At 55.7% G+C, this 20,020-nt stretch overlaps 2 protein-coding genes across 4 annotated transcripts in view; both read left to right on the top strand.

Moving 5' to 3' along the window:
* Positions 1–501: 501 nt before the first annotated feature.
* APOD (apolipoprotein D) lies at positions 502–11,436 on the top strand. The gene is made up of 5 exons (XM_006129835.4): positions 502–2,007; positions 4,462–4,615; positions 5,137–5,258; positions 9,777–9,862; positions 10,982–11,436. The coding sequence occupies exons 2-5, from the start codon at positions 4,493–4,495 to the stop codon at positions 11,215–11,217; spliced, it is 567 nt and encodes a 188-aa protein (XP_006129897.1). The 5' UTR covers positions 502–2,007; positions 4,462–4,492; the 3' UTR covers positions 11,218–11,436.
* A 6,399-nt stretch (positions 11,437–17,835) lies between these two features.
* The window catches only part of PPP1R2 (protein phosphatase 1 regulatory inhibitor subunit 2), a 32,893-nt gene continuing 30,708 nt past the window's right edge, over positions 17,836–20,020 (top strand). The window contains exon 1 of one of the 3 annotated variants that reach the window (XR_012906346.1): positions 17,836–18,084. Coding sequence is in view for 1 of the 3 variants with exons in the window: in XM_075938318.1 (XP_075794433.1) it covers positions 17,936–18,084 (149 nt within the window). In the remaining 2 variants the exon portion in view is untranslated. The remainder of the gene's footprint in view (positions 18,085–20,020) is intronic. The other 2 variants (XR_012906345.1, XM_075938318.1) reach the window with 2 other exon arrangements.

Raw genomic sequence — 20,020 nt, 5'->3', positions numbered from 1 at the left:
TACCCTCCTAGTTCGGACTAGGATTCCTATTCTGAACTACCTAGTTTGAGCCCCGTGTAGCCGCGCTGCACGGGGTTCGAACAAGCGGGGTTTTAAAAATGGCGGCTCCCCACTAATGCAAATGAAGCCCGGGAAATTCAAATCCTGGGCTTCATTTGCAAGTGCGGTATGCCTACATTACCCTCCTACTGCGAACTAGCGGGGTAGTGTAGACATACCCTATCTTCATCAACTATTTAGATATCGGCATAGAGAGTACGCTTATTAAGTTTGCAGATGATACCAAGCTGGGAGGGGTTGCAAGTGCTTTGGAGGACAGGGTCATAATTCAAACTGATCTGGACAAACTGGAGAAATGATTTGAGGTAAATAGGTTGAAGTTTAATAATGACACAGGCAAAGTGCTCCACTTACGGTATGTCTACACTACCACCCTAGTTCGAACTAGGGTGGTAGTGTAGACATACCCTTAGAAAGGAACAATACGTGTCACCCATACAGAATGGGAAGTGACTGTCTAGGAAGGCGTCCTGTAGAAAGGGATCTAGGTATCACAGTGGACCACAAGCAAAATATGCATCAGCAGTGTGATGCTGCTGCAAAGAAAGGAAACATGATTCTGGGCTGCATTAACAGGTGTGTGGTGAGCAAGGCATGAGAAGTCATTCTTCCACTCTACTCTGCGCTGGTTAGGCCTCAGTTGGAGGATTGTGTCCAGTTCTGGGCACCGCATTTCAAGAAAGATGTGGAGAAACTGGAGAGTGTCCAGAGAAGAGCAACAAGAATGATTAAAGGTTTAGAGAACATGAGCTAAGAGGGAAGACTGAAAGAATTGGGCTTGTTTAGTTTGGAAAAGAGAAAACTGAGCGGGGACGTGATAGTGGGTTTCAAGTATCTAAAAGGGTGTCACAGGCAGAAGGGGGAAAATGGTTCTCCGTGGCCTCTGAGGACAGGACAAGAAGCAAAGGGCTTAAACTGCAGCAAGGGAGGTTTAGGTTGGACATTAGGAAAAAGTTCCTAACGGTCGGGGTGGTTAAACACTGGAATAAATTGCCCAGGGAGGTTGTGGAATCCCCATCCCTGGAGATATTTAAGGGCAGGTTGGACAGACACTGTCAGGGATGGTTTAGATCAGTGATTCCTAAACTTTTCGGCATCACGCCCCCTTTTTGATTTTTTAGAAACCCTCATGCCCCCCCCCAAAATAGCAGCAAAACTTGGGGTGGGATTGATGGGGGTGGATGTGGCTGGGTCGCCTCGCGCCCCCCCCAGAATTTCTTCACGCCCCCCCCCCCGGGGGGACACGGCCCCCAGTTTAGGAACCCATGGTCTAGATGGTGCCATGAGGGCAGGGGACAGGACTCGATGACTCTTGAGGTCCCTTCCCCGTTCTAGTGTCCTGTGATTCTAGGATTCTACGACTCTATGAAATGGAGCCATATTCACCCCTTTCCCTACAGACAACAGGGGCCCCAGGGCCAGGCTTGAGTGGTATGGATCTGTATTGCCTGGCCCTGGAGGCCAGGACCCCAGGGTCTTGTCCCCGCCCCCGTCATGGAGAGGGAGAGAAGCAGCACACGGGGACGCTGCTGCCGTTCTTGGCCAGCAGGACAGGCAGTGGTCTCAGCACCAGCAGCAGTTACTCCAGTGTCCAGGCGTGCCTGAGGCCACACGCTGGCCCTGCTCTCTGGTCTCTGGCTGGGCTGGAGCAGCCCCACCTGCGGGAGCGCGGCCGGGGCCCTGCCACAGAGGCACACGTCCCGTGGTTGCCTCGGGCGGCGCTGGCAGACACGGGCTCCGCGGCGCTGCACTGAGTGCAGAGTGAAGCCACCCAAGCTGCCTTCCAAACAAACTTGCGTGTCAGGAATCGGGCGTGGCCTGAGCTCCTGTTAAGTAACGATGACCCCGGCATGCTTATAAAGGAAGGGAGGCAGCTCCCCAGCTAGCTGTGCCTCAGAGCCCAGGGCCAGCCACCGCCGAGCGCTTCGCGTCTCCTTGGGAGCTCAGGTACGTTGCCAGACACGTGGGGGAGGGTTCAGTTCGGTCGGAGAGGGGCTGCCGCGTCCCGGCCGGGAGGGGTCTGACACTGCTCCAAAGACCGGGGCCACTCCTGGTATTTACTCCTTAGCAGGACGCCCCGCCGTTCCCCAGCGGGATTTCTTGCTGCTTTCTGCAGCGCCTGAGCTTGTTCTCCAGAGGGAATGGGGCTGGATCTGGCGCTGCTGGGGGCTGCCACCCCGTCCGGAAGCAGTTTCCATCATACGCAGGGTTTGCAGTTCGGTTCATTAGCTCTCACACCCCCACTCCACACACTGGTCCAGCGCCTCTGGGCATCCCTGGTTCTCAGGAGTCCTTGATGGCTCTCGGGGGCAGGGGAGCGATCCAGCTTGCCTTACAAATGGGGGTGGGATGCCAGAGCTGGCCCGAGGCTGGTTTTAAGTGCAGGAGGCTGAAGAGCCCATGGACGGGGGTCTGCATGTGCGCCCCTGCCCACGAGCCACGCTGCTTTTGTTGGGACGGTCCGGACAGGCCCAGGGCCGGCTGCCTGGCCGGGGACCGTGGGCCGAGAGTTAATGCTTTTCCTCTGTCTGGGTGCCAGTGAGACTCACCCCTGGCAGCGGGGCTCATCTGTTCAAAGGAGCAAAGAGAAATACCTCAGAGCCCACGGCCTGCCGCCCCTGTGGGTGCCCACCCGGGAAGGGAGGACAGAGCCAACAGGAGGGGAAACACCAGAAATGTGGCACTAGACGGCCGCATTCAGCCATGGAGCTCACTGCCCTGGCTCTCTCCCGAGCTCTGCTGCCGCTTGCTTCCATCCCGAACGGCCCAGCCGCAGATAGCAACGCTTCCTCCCTACGTACAGCCCCGCGCAGGACGAGACTCGCCACAGCCCCCCCCACGCACAGGACGAGACTCGCCACAGCCCCCCCCACGCACAGGACGAGACTCGCCACAGCCCCCCCCCACGCGCAGGACGAGACTCGCCACAACCCCCCCCCCGCGCAGGACGAGACTCGCCACAGCCCCCCCACGCGCAGGACGAGACTCGCCACAGCCCCCCCCCCCCGCGCAGGACGAGACTCGCCACAGCCCCCCCCCCCACGCGCAGGACGAGACTCGCCACAGCCCCCCCCCGCGCAGGACGAGACTCGCCACAGCCCCCCCCCCGCACAGGACGAGACTCGCCACAGCCCCCCCCCCACGCACAGGACGAGACTCGCCACAGCCCCCCCCCACGCACAGGACGAGACTCGCCACAGCCCCCCCCCCACGCGCAGGACGAGACTCGCCACAACCCCCCCCACGCGCAGGACGAGACTCGCCACAGCCCCCCCCACGCACAGGCCGAGACTCGCCACAGCCCCCCCCACGCACAGGCCGAGACTCGCCACAACCCCCCCCACGCACAGGCCGAGACTCGCCACAGCCCTCCCCCACCAGCGCAGGACGAGACTCGACACAGCCCCCCCCCCCGCGCAGGACGAGACTCGCCACAGCCCCTTGACACCAGCCCCTGCCCCGCAGGACGAGACTCGCCACAGCCCCTCGACACCAGCCCCCCCCCCCCCCACGCGCAGGACGAGACTCGCCACAGCCACCCCCACGCGCAGGACGAGACTCGCCACACCCCCCCCCCCGCGCAGGACGAGACTCGCCACAGCCCCTCGACACCAGCCCCCCCCCCACGCGCAGGACGAGACTCGCCACACCCCCCCCCGCGCAGGACGAGACTCGCCACAGCCACCCCCACGTGCAGGACGAGACTCGCCACACCCCCCCCCCGTGCAGGACGAGACTCGCCACAGCCCCCCCCCCCCGCGCAGGATGAGACTCACCACAGCCCCTCGACACCAGCCCCCCCCCACGCGCAGGACGAGACTCGCCACAGCCCCCCCCCCCGCGCAGGACGAGACTCGCCACAGCCCCTCGACACCAGCCCCCCCCCTCGCGCAGGACGAGACTCGCCACAGCCCCTCGACACCAGCCCCCCCCCCCGCGCAGGATGAGATTCGCCACAGCCCCGCGACGCCAGCCCCCCCCCTCGCGCAGGACGAGACTCGCCACAGCCCCTCGACACCAGCCCCCCCCCCCGCGCAGGATGAGATTCGCCACAGCCCCGCGACGCCAGCCCCCCCCCTCGCGCAGGACGAGACTCGCCACAGCCACCCCCACGTGCAGGACGAGACTCGCCACAGCCCCTCGACACCAGCCCCCCCCCCCCACGCGCAGGACGAGACTCGCCACAGCCCCTCGACACCAGCCCCCCCCCCCACGCGCAGGACGAGACTCGCCACAACCCCTCGACACCAGCCCCCCCACGCAGGACGAGACTCGCCACAGCCCCTCGACACCAGCCCCCCCCCCGCAGGACGAGACTCGCCACAGCCCCGCGACGCCGGTCACTGATACATCCCCTCCACCCTCCGTGCCTGACCTATACTCTGTTTTATTTCTTTTTAGGTCCAGTTCCCATTTGTGACCACACGTGGCCATGCCAGCGACTGTGGTGCTGCTTTCAGTCCTGTTCGGGCTCCTCCGCACCTCTGAGGGGCAAACGTTTCGCTTGGGGCGATGCCCGGAAGCCCCCGTCCAGGAGAACTTTGATGTTTCCAAGGTGGGAAGAGATCTCAGGTCACGCTGGCTCAAAGCAAGCAAGGCAAAGAGGGCGGGTAAAGAGCAGCAGCTGAGCAGTGGAGCCACTTTTGTGGGGCTGTAACTCCCTGCGACAGCGCCATGCCTGTGCCCACCCCACACAGGCTGAGTCCAATTGCGCTATCCCGCGCTCTGCTATACTGCTGTTCGGCGGCAGGCCTCAAAGCGCTTTCCCAAGGAGGCAAGGGCCATTATTCCCTTTGGGTAGAGACAAATGGGGAAAGTGAGGCACAAGAGTGCACAGGCTAGTGGCTGAGAATTCAAGTGTCCAGAATGCAGGTCTAGGACTCAGTTCATGCGGCTCTCTGATACAGCCTCTCCTACCACAGAGCTCGGCTTTCTAGATCAAGTCATAGAAAAGTTTTCTGACTCGAGCAGAGTAGGGACAATGTTAATGAATGATCCGCACCGCTCCGCAGCCTGTTGGTCACACCCATTGAACCTGCATGCAGCTGAGGCCAGTAACTGGGTTTTCTTTTCCAGTATGTGGGGAAATGGTATGAGATCGAAAAGCTGCCTGCGTCCTTTGAGAAGGGAATCTGCATCCAGACCAACTACGCACTGATGGACAATGGGAAGATTAAAGTGCAGAATCAAGAGCTGCGGTAAGTCCCGTTCCCCAGGCCTGTGTTCCTGCTGCAGCCGGGTCCCAGTGAGCCTTGAGTTTTCTTGCAGTGAGCAGAGTGTCCCTTGACTTGCTCTCGCTGGCTGATATTGGCTTTTTCCGTATCGGCCGCCACAGCCTCCTCTCACATCCCGAGAGCATCGTGCAAGGAGGAAACTCACCTCCTGGTGCAGTCACTCAGCTGGCAGGACAAGTCAGAGGTAGCATGCGGCCCGGCCGCACCATATCCCGTCCCATATCCCGTCCCAGCGCTTTTACTTGGGTCTCCAGGTTCTGTCTCGTATCCGTTGAGCGTTAGCACGTCTGGCCACGCTGCACAGCGACCAGCGAATAGGAAGAGGTCGATGGACACAGAAAACTGTAAAATACGTCATGCTGAGTATTACTTTCTGCCTGGCCCCCAGCCCTCTCTGGCATAACCCCATGTGTCCTTGCTTGGTTGGAAAGCCAGATGCCAGCACGTCGTGCGGGCTGTGCTGGGCAGGCTGGGGGCCAGTCACAGGTTGTCATTCATCCCTGTGCAGAGGCAGCACAAGACCCGTGCACCTCACGGGTGGCTAGGAGGAGCCTCACCAGAGAATCAATTAAGGGCCCACAAATGCAACCAATACCTCTTGGCCACTTCTCGTGAAGCCGGGATCTGTCTGTCTGTCTCTGCAGGACGCGCGTCCCTCTCAGTAACTGCCATGCCCTGTGTGCCAGGAGCACAGCCCATGTCACGCAGTCGCAAGGAGCACTGTCATTGCATGGCTTGCTTGGAGTGTTTTCCTGGGGGCTGGCGAGCCCACACAGCTCTTGCGACGGGGCTGCGCATTGTTCTGCTGAGCTGTCAATAGTCTCAGCTTTCGCAGGAGTCGCTTGTGAAGGAATGAAGGAAAGTTGCTCTTCACAGTCTCTGGAGGCCTTTGTTGTGCTGCTTGCCACCAAAATCGCAGGCATCCTTTGTGCTCGGCTAATGAGCGGTGCCCGGCGGCTCTGCCCCTAGGTCACTGGGTCTGTGTGGAACTGGTTGTGGTGGGACTGACTGTCTGTGTAACGACTGCCCCCCCTTCGGGACCCTAGCTCAGGGGGGCAGACTACATTCCGTGGGCCACATGTGGCCCATCAGCCATTGGAATCGGGCCCTTAAGCTCCCGGCCACTGGGGCGCAGGTCGGAAGTTTTACCCTGCTCTGCAGGGGCTGTGGCTCCGTGCAGCTCCCAGAAGCACTGGCATGTTCCCCCCAGCTCCTACACATGGGGCAGCCAGGGGGATCCATGCTCTGCCCCCCCACGCGCTGCCCCTGCAGCTCCCATTTGCTGGGCTGCACCTGCGGATGGGGGAAATGCACAGAGCTGCCTGGCCATGCCTCCATGTCGGAGCTGGAAGGGGGACATGCTGCTGCTTCTGGGGGCTGCTTAAGGCAGTAAGCACAGCCCAGAGCCTGCTGCACCCCTGAACCCCCCCTTCCCCTCCTTCTCTCTAAACCCCTCAGCTCCAGCACACAGCCCAAGCCTCTCAGAGCCCTCCCCTCCTCCCACACCGCAGCCCTCATTTCATGAGCATCCGTGGCCCTTCCTCCATATACTTTCCATCCCCTGGTGGGATCCTCGGGCCAGTTTGTTCGCCACCCCCGGCTCCTGTGCAGACAGCCCGGCCGCAGTGCTGGCTGGAGGGGACTCCCACGAGAGAGAGCCAGGACTGTTTTTGCTGCGTTCTTAGCGCTCACACACACTTCACCCCCTTCCGGTCCTTCTGCTCTTGGAGGGGCAAGGCAACAGCCCTAGCAGAGAACACAGCGTTGTGTATGCTCAGAGCACTGGGCTGACCTCTTGGCACATACTACCACAGTCTTCTTTTTACAGATGGGGGAAACTGAAGCAAAGAGGCAAAATGACTTGCCCAAGGCCACAGTGATCAGTGGCAGAACAAGTAGTAGCACTCAGGCTCTCTGGCCTCCTAAGCCCAGACCATGTGACTCTCCTTCCCAGTCCCAGGGTTGGGCAGCTCCTGTTGAGAGGGTTGTTGCTGTTGCGTGGAGGTGTTGGGATGGCAGCTCAGACTGTTTCATTAAACAAATCTTCCTGTGTCAAAGTGGGACGTGCAGTTGGCCTGGGGATAATGTGCTTTAATCTAAGTAGGGCACAGGCAGTTAGACGGGCGTGCACGCTGCACGCCTCTCGAAGCTGGGCAAGCTCTGTGGGTGTCGGGAACTCCTGTCCTTACACAGCAGAGGCCTGAGCCCCTCTGCCTGGCGCATGGTGTGGGTACGTGCGCTCGCCTTGGCTTAGCTCTGGAAGCGCCTACTCACTCCAGGGTGGCTCCTGCCTGCGTAAGTCGCCCAGTACGTGGACCCAACAACTCCACCCCCGCGTGAGGTGTAGCACTAAGGCACCGCACTCAGTGCCAGCACAGCATCAGTGCTCCTGTCAGCGTTCCGGCCGTCAGCCCCTGCAAGCTGACAGCCGGCGCCCTGCCCCCGGGGCTGACAGGTCAGTCGGTGCCAGCGCCCTGCGGGGGCCATGTGCTGACAACAGACAGAGCTAGGAAGGCCATGCAAAACCAATGTCATTAGTGTTGTGGCTGTACATCAACGTGACTTCAGTCAGCTTCATTATGTAGCCTCTGCAGGCCCTGATTCTCCTTTCACTGACACAGATCTTACGCCATGCGGCTCCATTGCATGGGGTACTCCATAGTCACTCCCTAGTGCTGCCTCTCTTCTACCCATGCAAAGTGCTGTCAGATCTGAACACTCCTGGCCCGTAGCTTTGCACACACGTGTAAGTCTCTACCCAAAGTGTGGGAAAGGAGAGAATTGGTCCCCAGCGAATGGAGGATCAGGCCCCTGGAGGCCGTTTTCTTGGGAGCTCCCTTTGTAAGGAGAGCAGGACAGGGGAAGCTGAAGCATGGTGGAAGAACAATATACATTTTCTAAGTTTTAAGCAGACCTGGGCATGCGTGGGGCTGGCTCTCGTTTCAGAGAGAAAGGAGAAATGGCTGGAAATGGTGTCAGTGAGAGTCCCTGCACAATGTGAGCACCCACAGAGCTGTGCAATTGGACGAGTGACAAACAAGTAACACCTTTCCTTCCCGAAAGCACATCTCCTTCTGATTCTTGGTGGGGGTGTTTGCATTTTGCTGGAGCCAGAGCCCATGGGGCTGGCCATTATACAAATGCCAGAAAGAAGGCAATCTCTGCCCTTCGAGATCTTGCCCTCCTCGCTGGGTATCGGAGAGCTTCCCAGCAGAGTCATAAGCTCCATGGCAAATGTCTGTCACATGGCTGGGTTTTTTCTCTCTTCCTCTCTTGCACAACAGTTGGGGGACTTTCCTTCTTTGCTGTATATGATACATTGCATGCATGCTGGGCTATGGGTTTATATTTGCAGTACACTGACGCTCAGGGGCTACATCTCCACTGCAGGCTTTTTGCACAAGAACAGCTGTTCTTGCACAAAAACTTGCAGAGCATCTACACTGCACGTGCGTTCTTGCACAAGTAAATTTACAGTAAAGCGTCAGAAAACAGGGCTTCTTGCACAAGAGTTATTCCTTTCCCCACGAGGAATAAGCCCTCTTGTGCAAAAGCTCTTCCACAAGAAGGCATGTAGAGAGGCAACAGGGGTTTCTTGCGCAAGAGAGCCCTATGGCTAAAATGGCCATCGGAGCTTTCTTGCGCAAGAGAGCGTCCACACTGCCATGGACGCTCTTGCGCAAAAGCACATGGCAGTGTGGACACTCTCTTGTGCAAGAACTTTTGCACAAGAACTCTTGCGCAAAACTGTTTTTACACAAGAAGCCTGCAGTGTAGACGTAGCCAGGGTGTGTCTAGACTACAGGGTTTTTTCCAAAAAAGTGGCCTTTTTTCAAAAAAACTTCCCCTGCATCTAGACTGCTGCCGTGTTCTTTCTAAAGTAAATCGAAAGAACGCAGCAGTTTTTTCGACCGTGGAAAACCTTGTTTTACGAGGAATAACGCCTTTTTTCAAAAGCGCTCTTTTGAAAAAAGGTGTTATGTAATGAAAACTGCTTTTTCGAAAGACAGCATCCAGACTGCCTGGGCGCTCTCTTTCGAAATAGCGACTTGCTTTTCCCAAAGTACTGGTTGTCATCTAGACGCTCTTTTTCAAAAGTATCTTTCGAAAGAGGCTTGCAGTCTAGATGTAGCCATAGTACAGCACTACACAAAGCAGGGAAATACATCCAAGAGGCAGCTGGTTGTGCTGGGCTAAGTGGCCCCCTGTTCGGATCCAGTGTGGCAATCCCCAGGCACCTAGATTGCCCTGCATGGCATTGCATCCAGATTGTACTGGTACTGAAAGTCGAAATGTCATCTCACAGTTGCTTCTGTGCTTCTCGGGAAGCTGTTCTCAACTGGAATGCACATTATGTGAGGCTTTGCTCTGGCTGTTAGCCAACTGTGGGTAGAGCACCACCTCGGGAGAGCGGTTACTGGAAATAACTGCATAACTGTGATTCCAAACTTTTAATTTCCAAATCTCTTGTTCTCCACTTAGCTCTGATGGGACAATTCATCAAATTGCGGGGGAGGCTACCCAGGCAGATGACGAGCCAGCCAAGCTGAAAGTCAGATTTTCCCAATGTAAGTGTGTTGTTTAAATGCTCGTTCCCTGCATCTGGCCAAATCCTGCTGCTAGGGCCTTGCTATTGACTTGAGTAGCACCATGAATTCTGCTCAGAGCTGGGTCCTGATTCTGCTTTCACGCTGATATAGATCAGAGGAGTGTCAGAGTAAACCTGGTTTAAGCGAGAGGAGAGCTAGGCCCATGGGTCAGGATAAATGTTTCTGTGGCCACAGGAAAGCTGAACAATGGTTTTTATTTTAATTGAATTATGCGGCTCGTTTCTTTTCTTGTTATCATGCCATCAAGGCTCCTGCCATCACTGTTCCATGCCTGCTTCTCCCCATTGGCAGTACCGATTTAGAAAGTATTGCTTTTGTCCCCCTTCCCTCTCCATCCTTGCACCTGCCTGCTGGCTTGGCAGAGATTTGATGGCTGTTCGAATGTCTCCTGTGTGCATGGAGTGGGGAGGGAGACAATTCTTATTCACAAAAGGTAATCCGGGAAAGGCCTCATTCTGTGCTGCCCTGCACCACGCCACGTGCACACGGTGTGAACGAGACATGCTCCTGTGCTAGTTGGTACAAGGCAGTGGAGAAACAGGCCTGGATCAGGGAATGAACCCTGTAACCAGGGGCGGATATAGGGCAGGGCGAACGGGGCGGCCGTCCCGGGCCCCGCGCTTAAAAAAGCCCCGCGCATGCACCGTGGCACCACCGTGGCAAAGGGGGGGCCCCACGGAGTTATGCTGCCCGGGGCCCCACAAAACAGTCATCTGCCCCTGCCTGTAACACGTACACCCTGCTGGGCCAAGCCCCGCTCCGTCAGACGACTCACAGCCTGACCTAATTCCAATTCCATTTAAGTCACCAGTCTAATGGAAAGCAGAATCAAGCCTGCCAGCCAGAGCCTCGGGGAATAACGAGGCTTTAGTACAAAACTCTATTGGCTTTCTTGAATCCATCAGGTGTAACATGAAAGCCCTACGTAGTAACTTCCTAAACTTTCATAGGTCACACAGCAAGTCACTAGTAAAACTGGGGAAAGAACCCAGGTGTCTTCTGGTCCCTGCTCTAACTGCTTAACTTAGCCCTGTTGGTTAGTCATGTTTGCTAACGATGTCCCTGCTGTTTTTCTAGTCATGCCATCTGCCCCTTACTGGGTCCTCTCCACTGACTATGGAAACTACAGTGTGGTGTATTCCTGCACTAATTTTATCTCGTTCTTCCACGTTGAGTATGCCTGGATTCTGTCAAGAACTCGCCAGCTGCAGCCAGAAACTGTGGAACGTCTGAAGGGCCTTCTCCGCTCCTACAATATTAACACTGAGACAATGAAGCCAGCTGTTCAAATGAACTGTCCTCCTGAGAAGTAGCTTCTACTGTTTAAGAGAACAAGACCAGGCTAGTTCTGAACTCTTTTGCTTTCTTAGTGTTGGTTTCTTAATTGAGAATAACAAGCCCTGTTGCTAATGCTAGATTGTAAACCCTGCCTGTAATTCCTGCAAGTGACAGCAGTTAAGGAATGTCGGTACGCTGTCTGTGCAACCTCTGTCATGTATTTGGAGATGCCTGAGTAAATTCTGTCAACGCTCTTTTGACCCTTCCTGTTATTACAGAGTAAGAGAGGCTTTGGCAAACAGTGAACAGCTGGATGAAGAGGTGAAATCTTTGAGGCTGATTCTGAAGTTTTGCAGCCAACACAATTCTCAAGATTGGATGCAGGAGGATGTAGGCTGTAGCATGCAAATATCCCGTAGGGCAGTGGTCACCAGCCAGTCAGTCAGAGTCTACTGGTCGATCTTTGAGTCTCTGACAGGGGATCCTGACTGTTTTAGCCAAGAGGTTATCAAGCCCATCACTTCAGCTACATCCCCCTCTCCCACAGCCTGCTGCACATAGAGTCCTAGAATCCTAGGGCTGGAAGAGACCTCAGGAGGTCATCAAGTCCAGCCCCCTGCCCAAAACAGGTCCAATCCCAACTCAACCATTCCAGCCGGGACTTTGTCAAGCTGGGACTTAGAAACCTCTAGGGATGGAGATTCCACCCCCTCCCTAGGGAACCCAGCCCAGAGCTATGTTAAGCCAGGACTTAAAGCCTCTAGAGATAGAGATTCACCACCTCCCTGCGTAACTCTTCCCAGCGCTTTCTCACCTGCCTAGGGAAATAGTTTTTCCTAATCTCCAACCTAGACCTCCCGCACTGCAGCATGAGCCCATTGCTCCTTGTTCTGCCATCGCCACTGAGAACAGCCTCTCGCCAGCCTCTCTGGAACCCCCCTGCCCTCTGCCTTGGGCTGTGTCTAGACTACATGCCTTTGTCATCAGAGGCATGTAGATTAGACACGTAGGCAAAGTCAAATGAAGCCATGATTTAAATGATCGCGGCTTCATTTAAATTTACATGGCTGCCGCGCTGAGCCGACAAACAGCTGATCAGCTGTTTGTCCGCTCAGCGCGCTAGTCTGGATGCTCCCCTGCCGACATCAAAGCCCTTTGTCGGCAGCACCGTTATTCCTCGTGGAATGAGGTTTACCGGAGCTGCCAACAAAGGGCTTTGATGTCGGCAGGGGAGCATCCAGACTAGCGCGCTGAGCAGACAAACAGCTGATCAGCTGTTTGTCGGCTCAGCGCGGCAGCCATGTAAATTTAAATGAAGCTGCGATCATTTAAATCGCGGCTTCATTTGACTTTGCCAAAACAACAAATCTACATGGCTCCGTCGACGGAGCCATGTAGTTTAGACATACCCTTGGAGCTGTCCGGGGAGGCGGAGGGAGTGCTGATGTCAAGGTGCCTCCTCTCCCACCCTGTGTCCTATCTCCACAGAGCACAGGGCTTGGGATGGAAGGATTTTCTGTCTGCTTTTGGGAGTGGTGCAGGGCCAGGGCAGCGGTGAGCCTGGCTCTGCCCCACTGCATCGCAGGACTCACCTGAGGTAAGCAGGGCCCAGCTGGAGCCCACATCCCGAAACCCTGCCCTGTCATGAACCTCCTTCTGCACCCCATCCCGCTGCCCCAGCCTGGTGAAGGTGAAGGAGGAGGGAGAGAGGGTGGAGTGAGCGGGAAGGAGGCGGGGCCAGGGGATTTGGGTCTGAGGTAGATCTTGGATTGCATTTACATTCAAAGTGATCTCGTGTTTACAAAGGCTGCAGACCCCATCCTAGGGAAGACTGTGCTCATGGCATCCAGCAGGCTTCTTTCTTCACACTTGTCATGCCTTTTCTTATAGGCCTGTTGTCAGCACACTGCTCAGTCAGCTCTCTCTCTAGCAGGACCCTGCTGACATGAGAGAGGTTCTTAGGGGGCCAGGATTTGGAAGCCAATTTTGTCCATTGTTTACACTGGCAGCTCTCCAGTGAGGATTTTGATCTATAATATATATTTGTAGTTGAAGGATGCAATGGCCTTGTCAGCATGGCCGCATGGGCATAAGCTGCTGTGAAAGCTGCAGAACTCTTCAATGATTTCACTGGGTTTGGGTTTGGATCAGACCTTGTATGTCCAAAACACATATTGATACAGACAGCCCAGAGGCTTTGCACCAATAGGCCATGCCACAACTGTGACGGACCGGGCCGTGTCTGGGCACAGCTGAGGGCGTCCGCTCAGGGCAAATTGCTCAAATCCGGGGCTTCTTACAGCCCCCGACTGGTGACCTTTCCACACAGGCCACAAACCAGTCCCACAGAGCACTTCAGCTGCCTGCCTGAAGCCTCCCGAGCAAAACCCCTCCAACACCCCAGCAATATCCGTGCCCCAGATGGCCCCGGGCCTAAACACAGGTGGGGGGTCCTAGCACCCAATCCCACCTACCCCGAACAAGTTCTGTCCGGTTCCAAGAAACCAGCCACAGATCCCTGGTCAATTTACCCTCTGGACCTTGCCCACAAATCACGCTGGGCCAATCCTTTAGAATCTATATCTAAAGGTTTATTATTACAAGAAAGAAAAGCCTGAGAGTAAGGTTATTAAAGTACAGTACGTTACATGCACCGAATCTCCCAGTTCTCGATGCAGGCTCTAGCAGAGATGTTACAGCTGCTGGTTTAAAAGTTCTTATTGCACATCCTACGATCAGGATGGGTTCACGGGTCTTCCGGGCTCTTCAATCCCTGCAGTGCTGCCTCTGGGATGAAGTGCTGAGCTGAGAACAAAATGGCATCGACCGCATGGCCTCTTTATACCTCCTTCCTGGCCTCTTCTTGTATGCAGCAAGTCACCTGGTCAGAGGCCAATCTCTATGTTCCCTGCTGGCTGCCCTCAGGTGACAAACCCCATTCTTTGGGTGTGTCCATAGCCTATTGAGAGCCATTGTCCCACAGGGCTTCGCTACTCAGCCTGTCCATAGCAATGCTTAACCACATTCACAGAAATATTCAGCTTCCACACAGATTACAGATTCCTACCTACACACATAGACATTATATACTCACATAAACAGTGTACACAGGATCAGAAAACAGCAAGCTCCCATTCAATACCCCACATGGCTCCCTTTTATACCAATTTCTGGGGCCAGTACCCCCACCTAGGGGTGCAGCAGTGAGATGGCTGCTTCCCCCCAATTCGGTAATGTGACAACAACCCCCTCTGAAAATGTGCCCTCTCCTATCTGTAACTAAGGGTATGTCTAGACTACATGTCTCTGTTGCCAGAGGCATGTAGATTAGGGTACCAGACATAGGAAAATGAAGCGGTGATTTAAATAATCGCTGCTTCATTTAAATTTACATGGCTGCCGTTCTGAGCCGACAAACAGCTGATCAGCTGTTTGTTGGCTCAGCGCGATAGTCTGGACGCGCGGGTGTCGACATCAAAGGTATTTGTCGACCACCCAGGTAAACCTCATCCCAGGAGCCGGAAAAAAGCGGCAGCCATGTTCATGCAAATGCCGCAGGGGATATTTAAATCCCCCGCGGCATTTGCAATTCCGAAGTGTCTCATTAGCATCCCTTTTACGGAAAAGGGTGCCAATGTAGAGATAGCCCTGGAGCCCCAGCCTACCCCTTGCTCCCAGGGCTCATGAAGCCATACACAAACACCTTGGACAGCAGTAAGGAGCAGTTCCACTACAGGCTGAGCAAGTGCAGAATGGTGGGAGAGTATGCTTTTGGACGTTTAAAGAGATGCTTTCACAGAGTATTGACTAGATTAAAACTCACTTCATCATGTGCTTCAGAACAGAAATAACAGTATCCAAGAGATGCCTATAACAGCAAAAGTAGTTACACATCAATTGTAAGACCTGTGTTAATGAAGCTAATTAAATGGGCTGGATGTGTCCCATTCAAAACTGACTGTCAAAGGCAAGGGAAAGTGGCTTTGTACTGCATTAACCAGTAATTGTTTTTATTAAAGCCCAGGATAGCAGTATCAAATTTGAAAGGGAACCCCAGTTCAGCAGCCTCACTCTGTAACTGGGTGGGGAAATTCTTTTGCAGCAGGAGGGCTACTGTTAGGTGTCCAGAAAAGTTAAGTTAAAACATCCCACATGCAGATGGAGTACAAGCTGTCAGGAACAGTATTCCTGATGATGCCACAGCACAACTGGTGGCTGAACTCTGTGAATTTATCCTCACACGCAACTATTTCAGATTTGGTGACAACATATACCTCCAGACCAGTGGCACTGCTATGGGCACCCGCATGGCCCCACAATACGCCAACATTTTTATGGCTGACCTGGAACAACGCTTCCTCAGCTCTCGTCCACTTACACCCCTTCTCTACCTACGCTACATCGATGACATCTTCATCATCTGGACCCATGGGAAGGAGACTCTGGAAGAATTTCACCATGATTTCAACAGCTTCCACCCCACCATCAACCTCAGCATGGACCAATCTACACGGGAGGTCCATTTCCTGGACACCACGATACAATTAAGTGACGGTCATATCAATACCACCCTATACCGAAAACCTACCGACCGCTATACTTACCTGCATGCCTCCAGTTTCCATCCCGGACACACCACACGATCCATTGTTTACAGCCAAGCACTGAGGTACAACCGCATATGCTCCAACCCCTCAGACAGAGACCTACACCTACAAGATCTTCAACAAGCATTCTGTAAACTGCGATACCCACACGAGGAAGTGAGGAGACAGATTGAGAGAGCCAGACATGTACCCAGAAGCCTCCTGCTACAGGACAAGCCCAAGAAAGAAACCAACAGAACACCACTGGCCATCACCTACAGTCCCCAGCTAAAACCTCTCCAACGCATCATTAGTGATCTTCAACCCATCCTGGACAATGATCCCTCGCTTTCACAGGCCTTGGGAGGTAGGCCGGTCCTTGCCCACAGACAACCCGCCAACCTGAAGCATATTCTCACCAGCAACTACACACCGCACCATAATAACTTGAACTCAGGAACCAATCCTTGCAACAAACCTCGGTGCCAACTCTGCCCACATATTTACACCAGCAACACCATCACAGGACCTAACCAGATCAGCCATACTGTCACTGGTACATTCTCCTGCACATCCACCAACGTAATATATGCCATCATGTGCCAACAATGCCCCACTGCTATATACATCGGCCAAACAGGACAGTCCCTACGTAAAAGAATCAATGGACACAAATCTGATATTAGGAATGGCAACATACAAAACCTGTAGGGGAACACTTCAATCTTCCTGGACACACAATTGCAGATCTAAAAGTAGCCATCCTGCAGCAAAAAAACTTCAGGACCAGACTTCAAAGAGAAACTGCTGAGCTACAGTTCATCTTTAAGTTTGACACAATCAACTCTGGATTAAACAAAGACTGTGAATTGCTTGCGAACTACAAAAGCAGCTTCTGTACCCTTGGAATTCACACCTCCAGATCAGCTGCTAGAAGTGGGCCTCATCCTCCTTGATTGGATCACCTCATCATCTCCAGCCTGATCCTGGCCTGCATATTTATTCCTGCCTCTGGAAATTTCCACTACATGCATCTGACGAAGTGGGTCTTTGCCCACGAAAGCTTATGCTCCTACACTTCAGTTAGTCTATAAGGTGCCACAGGACTCCTCGTCGCTTTTGCAGATTCAGACTAACACGGCTACCCCTCTGATACTTGACAGAAAAGTTAAAACGTTCCCTGCAGTTGCGGGGGCCAGTTCCTGATGCCGGGCTTGCGCCCATTTGTGCTTTGGCACCACAGTGCAGTTTGCCAGCGTGTGCGGCGGAGGGCACGGCCGGCGCCGGGAATGAGCCCGAGGTGGCAGGTCCTGTGGCAGGGCTGGCGGTGGGCTCCCGCTGAGTAGCTGAGGGGCGGAGTGTGGTGGCTGGGGGACATTTGATGCAGGTGGGGGGGGGCAGCTCGTTCCGAGGGGGGGCAGCGTGTGGTGGGGGGGGCTCGTTCCGAGGGGGGGCAGTGTGTGGGGGGGCGGCTCGTTCCGAGGGGGGGGCAGCGTGTGGTGGGGGGGCGGCTCGTTCCGAGGGGGGGCAGCGCATGGTGGGGGGGGGGGCGGCTCCTTCCGAGGGGGGGCAGCGTGTGGTGGGGGGGGCGGCTCGTTCCGAGGGGGGGCAGCGTGTGGTGGGGGGGCTCGTTCCGAGGGGGGGCAGTGTGTGGGGGGGCGGCTCGTTCCGAGGGGGGCAGCTTGTGGGGGGGCGGCTCGTTCCGAGGGGGGGCAGCGCGTGGTGGGGGGGGGCGGCTCGTTCCGAGGGGGGGCAGCTTGTGGGGGGGCGGCTCGTTCCGAGGGGGGGGGGCAGCTTGTGGAGGGGCGGCTCGTTCCGAGGAGGGGGCAGCGTGTGGGGGGGGCGGCTCGTTCCGGGGGGGGCAGTGCGTGGTGGGGGGGCGGCTCGTTCCGAGGGGGGGGCGGGGTTTGTGGGGGGGGGAACGCCCCGCCCTCCGAGGCACCGCCCCGGCAGCCGAGGCGAGGCTGGCGCGCGGGCTCGCGCAGAGAACAGCCGCCAATCGGGGCGCGCGGCGCACGCGTGGCCCCGCCCCCCGCCGACTGTGACGGAGCCGGAGCGGCGGCGCGCGCCCTGCTGCGCAGGCCTGGACTGGGCGCATGCGCGCTGGCGGTTGGCGTGCGGCCTGGCGGGGCCGTGAGTGAGCGAAGCGGGGCCTGCGCGAGCGGCCATGGCGGCCCCGGCCCCCTCCACGTCGGGCGCGGCGGGGCGCAGGACCATCAAGGGCATCCTCAAGAACCGCGGCTCCAGCGGCGCCGCCCCCCCGCCGGCACCGCCCCCGCGGCGCCCCAGCCCCGGGCCCGCCGAGGACGAGCAGGGGTGAGCGGGGGGGCCCGGGCAGAAAGCGCCTCCCCCGCCCCGCGCGGGGCTTAGCCTGGGGGGGGGCAGTGCCGGGGGGGGCCCCGCGCGGGGCTTAGCCGGGGGGGGGCAGTGCCGGGGGGGGCCCCGCGCGGGGCTTAGCCGGGGGGGGGCAGTGCCGGGGGGGGCCCGCGCGGGGCTTAGCCTGGGGGGGGCCCCGCGCGGGGCTTAGCCTGGGGGGGGCCCCGCGCGGGGCTTAGCCGGGGGGGGGCCCCGCGCGGGGCTTAGCCGGGGGGGGGCCCCGCGCGGCCCGGGCCCGCGCGTGCGGGAGCGCTGGGCGGGGAGCGAGACTCGGCCGCACGGCGGGGCCTAGCGCGGCGTGTCCGGCTGGGCTCGAGCCGGCAGCATCGTCGCTGCGCGCGGACTCGAGGGGCGTGTCCGCACCGGCACCGCGTGTTCTAGGTCGGTCTCTGTAGCACGCTCCTGCCGTTCGCAGCTGGCAGTGCGGCAAGGCACCGCCTCTTTGTGCACCTGCTAGAGCAGGGACGTCGGAGCTGTTAGCCCTTGGTTTCTGAAATAGCGCATTCCAGTCCTGGACCACACGCAGAAAGGAATTCAGTTGTGCCACAGGAGTGAGCTTGTTCACCGTGGTCTTTGTCTCAAATCATTACATGGTCTTTTAAGTATGCTGGGTCCAAGCTATACATTGCTTTGAAGAGGAGGACTGACACCTTGAACTTGATTTAAAATTCAGTGAGAAGCCAGTGGAGAGAGCAGATGACAGGTGTGATGGTATTCTGTGTTGTTGTTGAGATGTGCTGCAACTGTTTGTAATATTTTCCTAAGTACTAAGACTGCATCTAGACTGGCAAGATTTTGCACAAAAGTGACTACTTTTGCACAAAATCTTGCCACTTGTCTACACTGGCCACAAGTATTTGCACAAGAACACTGACTTTGTACTATACAAAATCAGTGGTTCTTGCGCAAATACTCTGACACTCCTGCTCAGGGATAAGCCCTCTTGCACAAGTATTCTTGCACAAGAGGGCCAGTGTAGACAGACTAGTTAATTTCTTGCACAAGACAGCCCGATGGCTAAAACAGCAATTGGAGCTTTCTTGTGCAAGAGAGCATCTACACTGGCATGGGTGCTTTTGTGCAAAAGATGTCTTTTGAGCAAAAGCATCCTTGCCAGTGTAGATGCTGTCTTGCACAAATACTTTTAATGGAAAAACTCTTCCGTTAAAAGTATTTGCGCAAAATCATGCCAGTCTAGACGCAGCCTAAGGGTTTTGTGTTCTGATATATTCCATTGCTGTAGTCCAGATGAGAAGTGATAAAAGCTGTGAATTACTGAAGCTATCTTCATCTGCCAGGATAGGATGGAAAGCATGGGTCCCAGATGTTATTAAGCATTACTTATGGATGTTGGAATGTGAGAGTGCTATGTCAGCAGGGAATTAAAAAATAGTCCCTGTACTACAGACTGAATTGACCAAGGTGTGTGTGTGGACTTTGTCAGAAGCGAGCCATGGCTGCAAACTCCGTTTCTTATTTTCAGTGATTTTTCTTTGGTTTTTGCTGCCAAAGTGCATGGTCGTCTGGAAAAGAAAACGTAATCTGTTGTGGCCCCTCTTAGGAGTCCTTGCGGAATTTTAATTAAGCAGCATCCCTGGATTACATTGCTTTTTTCTTTTACTGGATACAGTGCACCTTCTATGGGAATATATGGGAAAACTCCTTCCATAGTTTTGCTTCCAGTTTTTATTTGCCAGGACATGATTTTAGCGTTATCAGTTCTCACATGAAGTGGAACTGGTTGTACTTACAGTTTCCACATACTATTAAAGTGACCATCTGATTACCAAGAGCCTCTCTTGTGTGCCCTCAACTCTGTATCACTCCAGAAATACATGATCCCTTCAACTTTTCAGTCCCTTCCCACAGCTCTTTT

Source organism: Pelodiscus sinensis, chromosome 10 (genome assembly GCF_049634645.1).
Source record: "Pelodiscus sinensis isolate JC-2024 chromosome 10, ASM4963464v1, whole genome shotgun sequence".
In the NCBI taxonomy this organism is placed as follows: domain Eukaryota; kingdom Metazoa; phylum Chordata; order Testudines; family Trionychidae; genus Pelodiscus; species Pelodiscus sinensis.
Note: the sequence above shows the minus strand (reverse complement) of the source record. Positions and strands in the feature narration are given on the sequence as shown.

Excerpts from the sequence above, each read along its gene's own strand:
- APOD (XM_006129835.4), top strand. The coding sequence starts at position 4,493 with ATGCCAGCGACTGTGGTGCTGCTTTCAGTCCTGTTCGGGCTCCTCCGC. Across the intron at positions 5,259-9,776 it reads GTGCAGAATCAAGAGCTGCG|CTCTGATGGGACAATTCATC; the intron begins GTAAGTCCCGTT and ends TTCTCCACTTAG. Across the intron at positions 9,863-10,981 it reads GAAAGTCAGATTTTCCCAAT|TCATGCCATCTGCCCCTTAC; the intron begins GTAAGTGTGTTG and ends CTGTTTTTCTAG.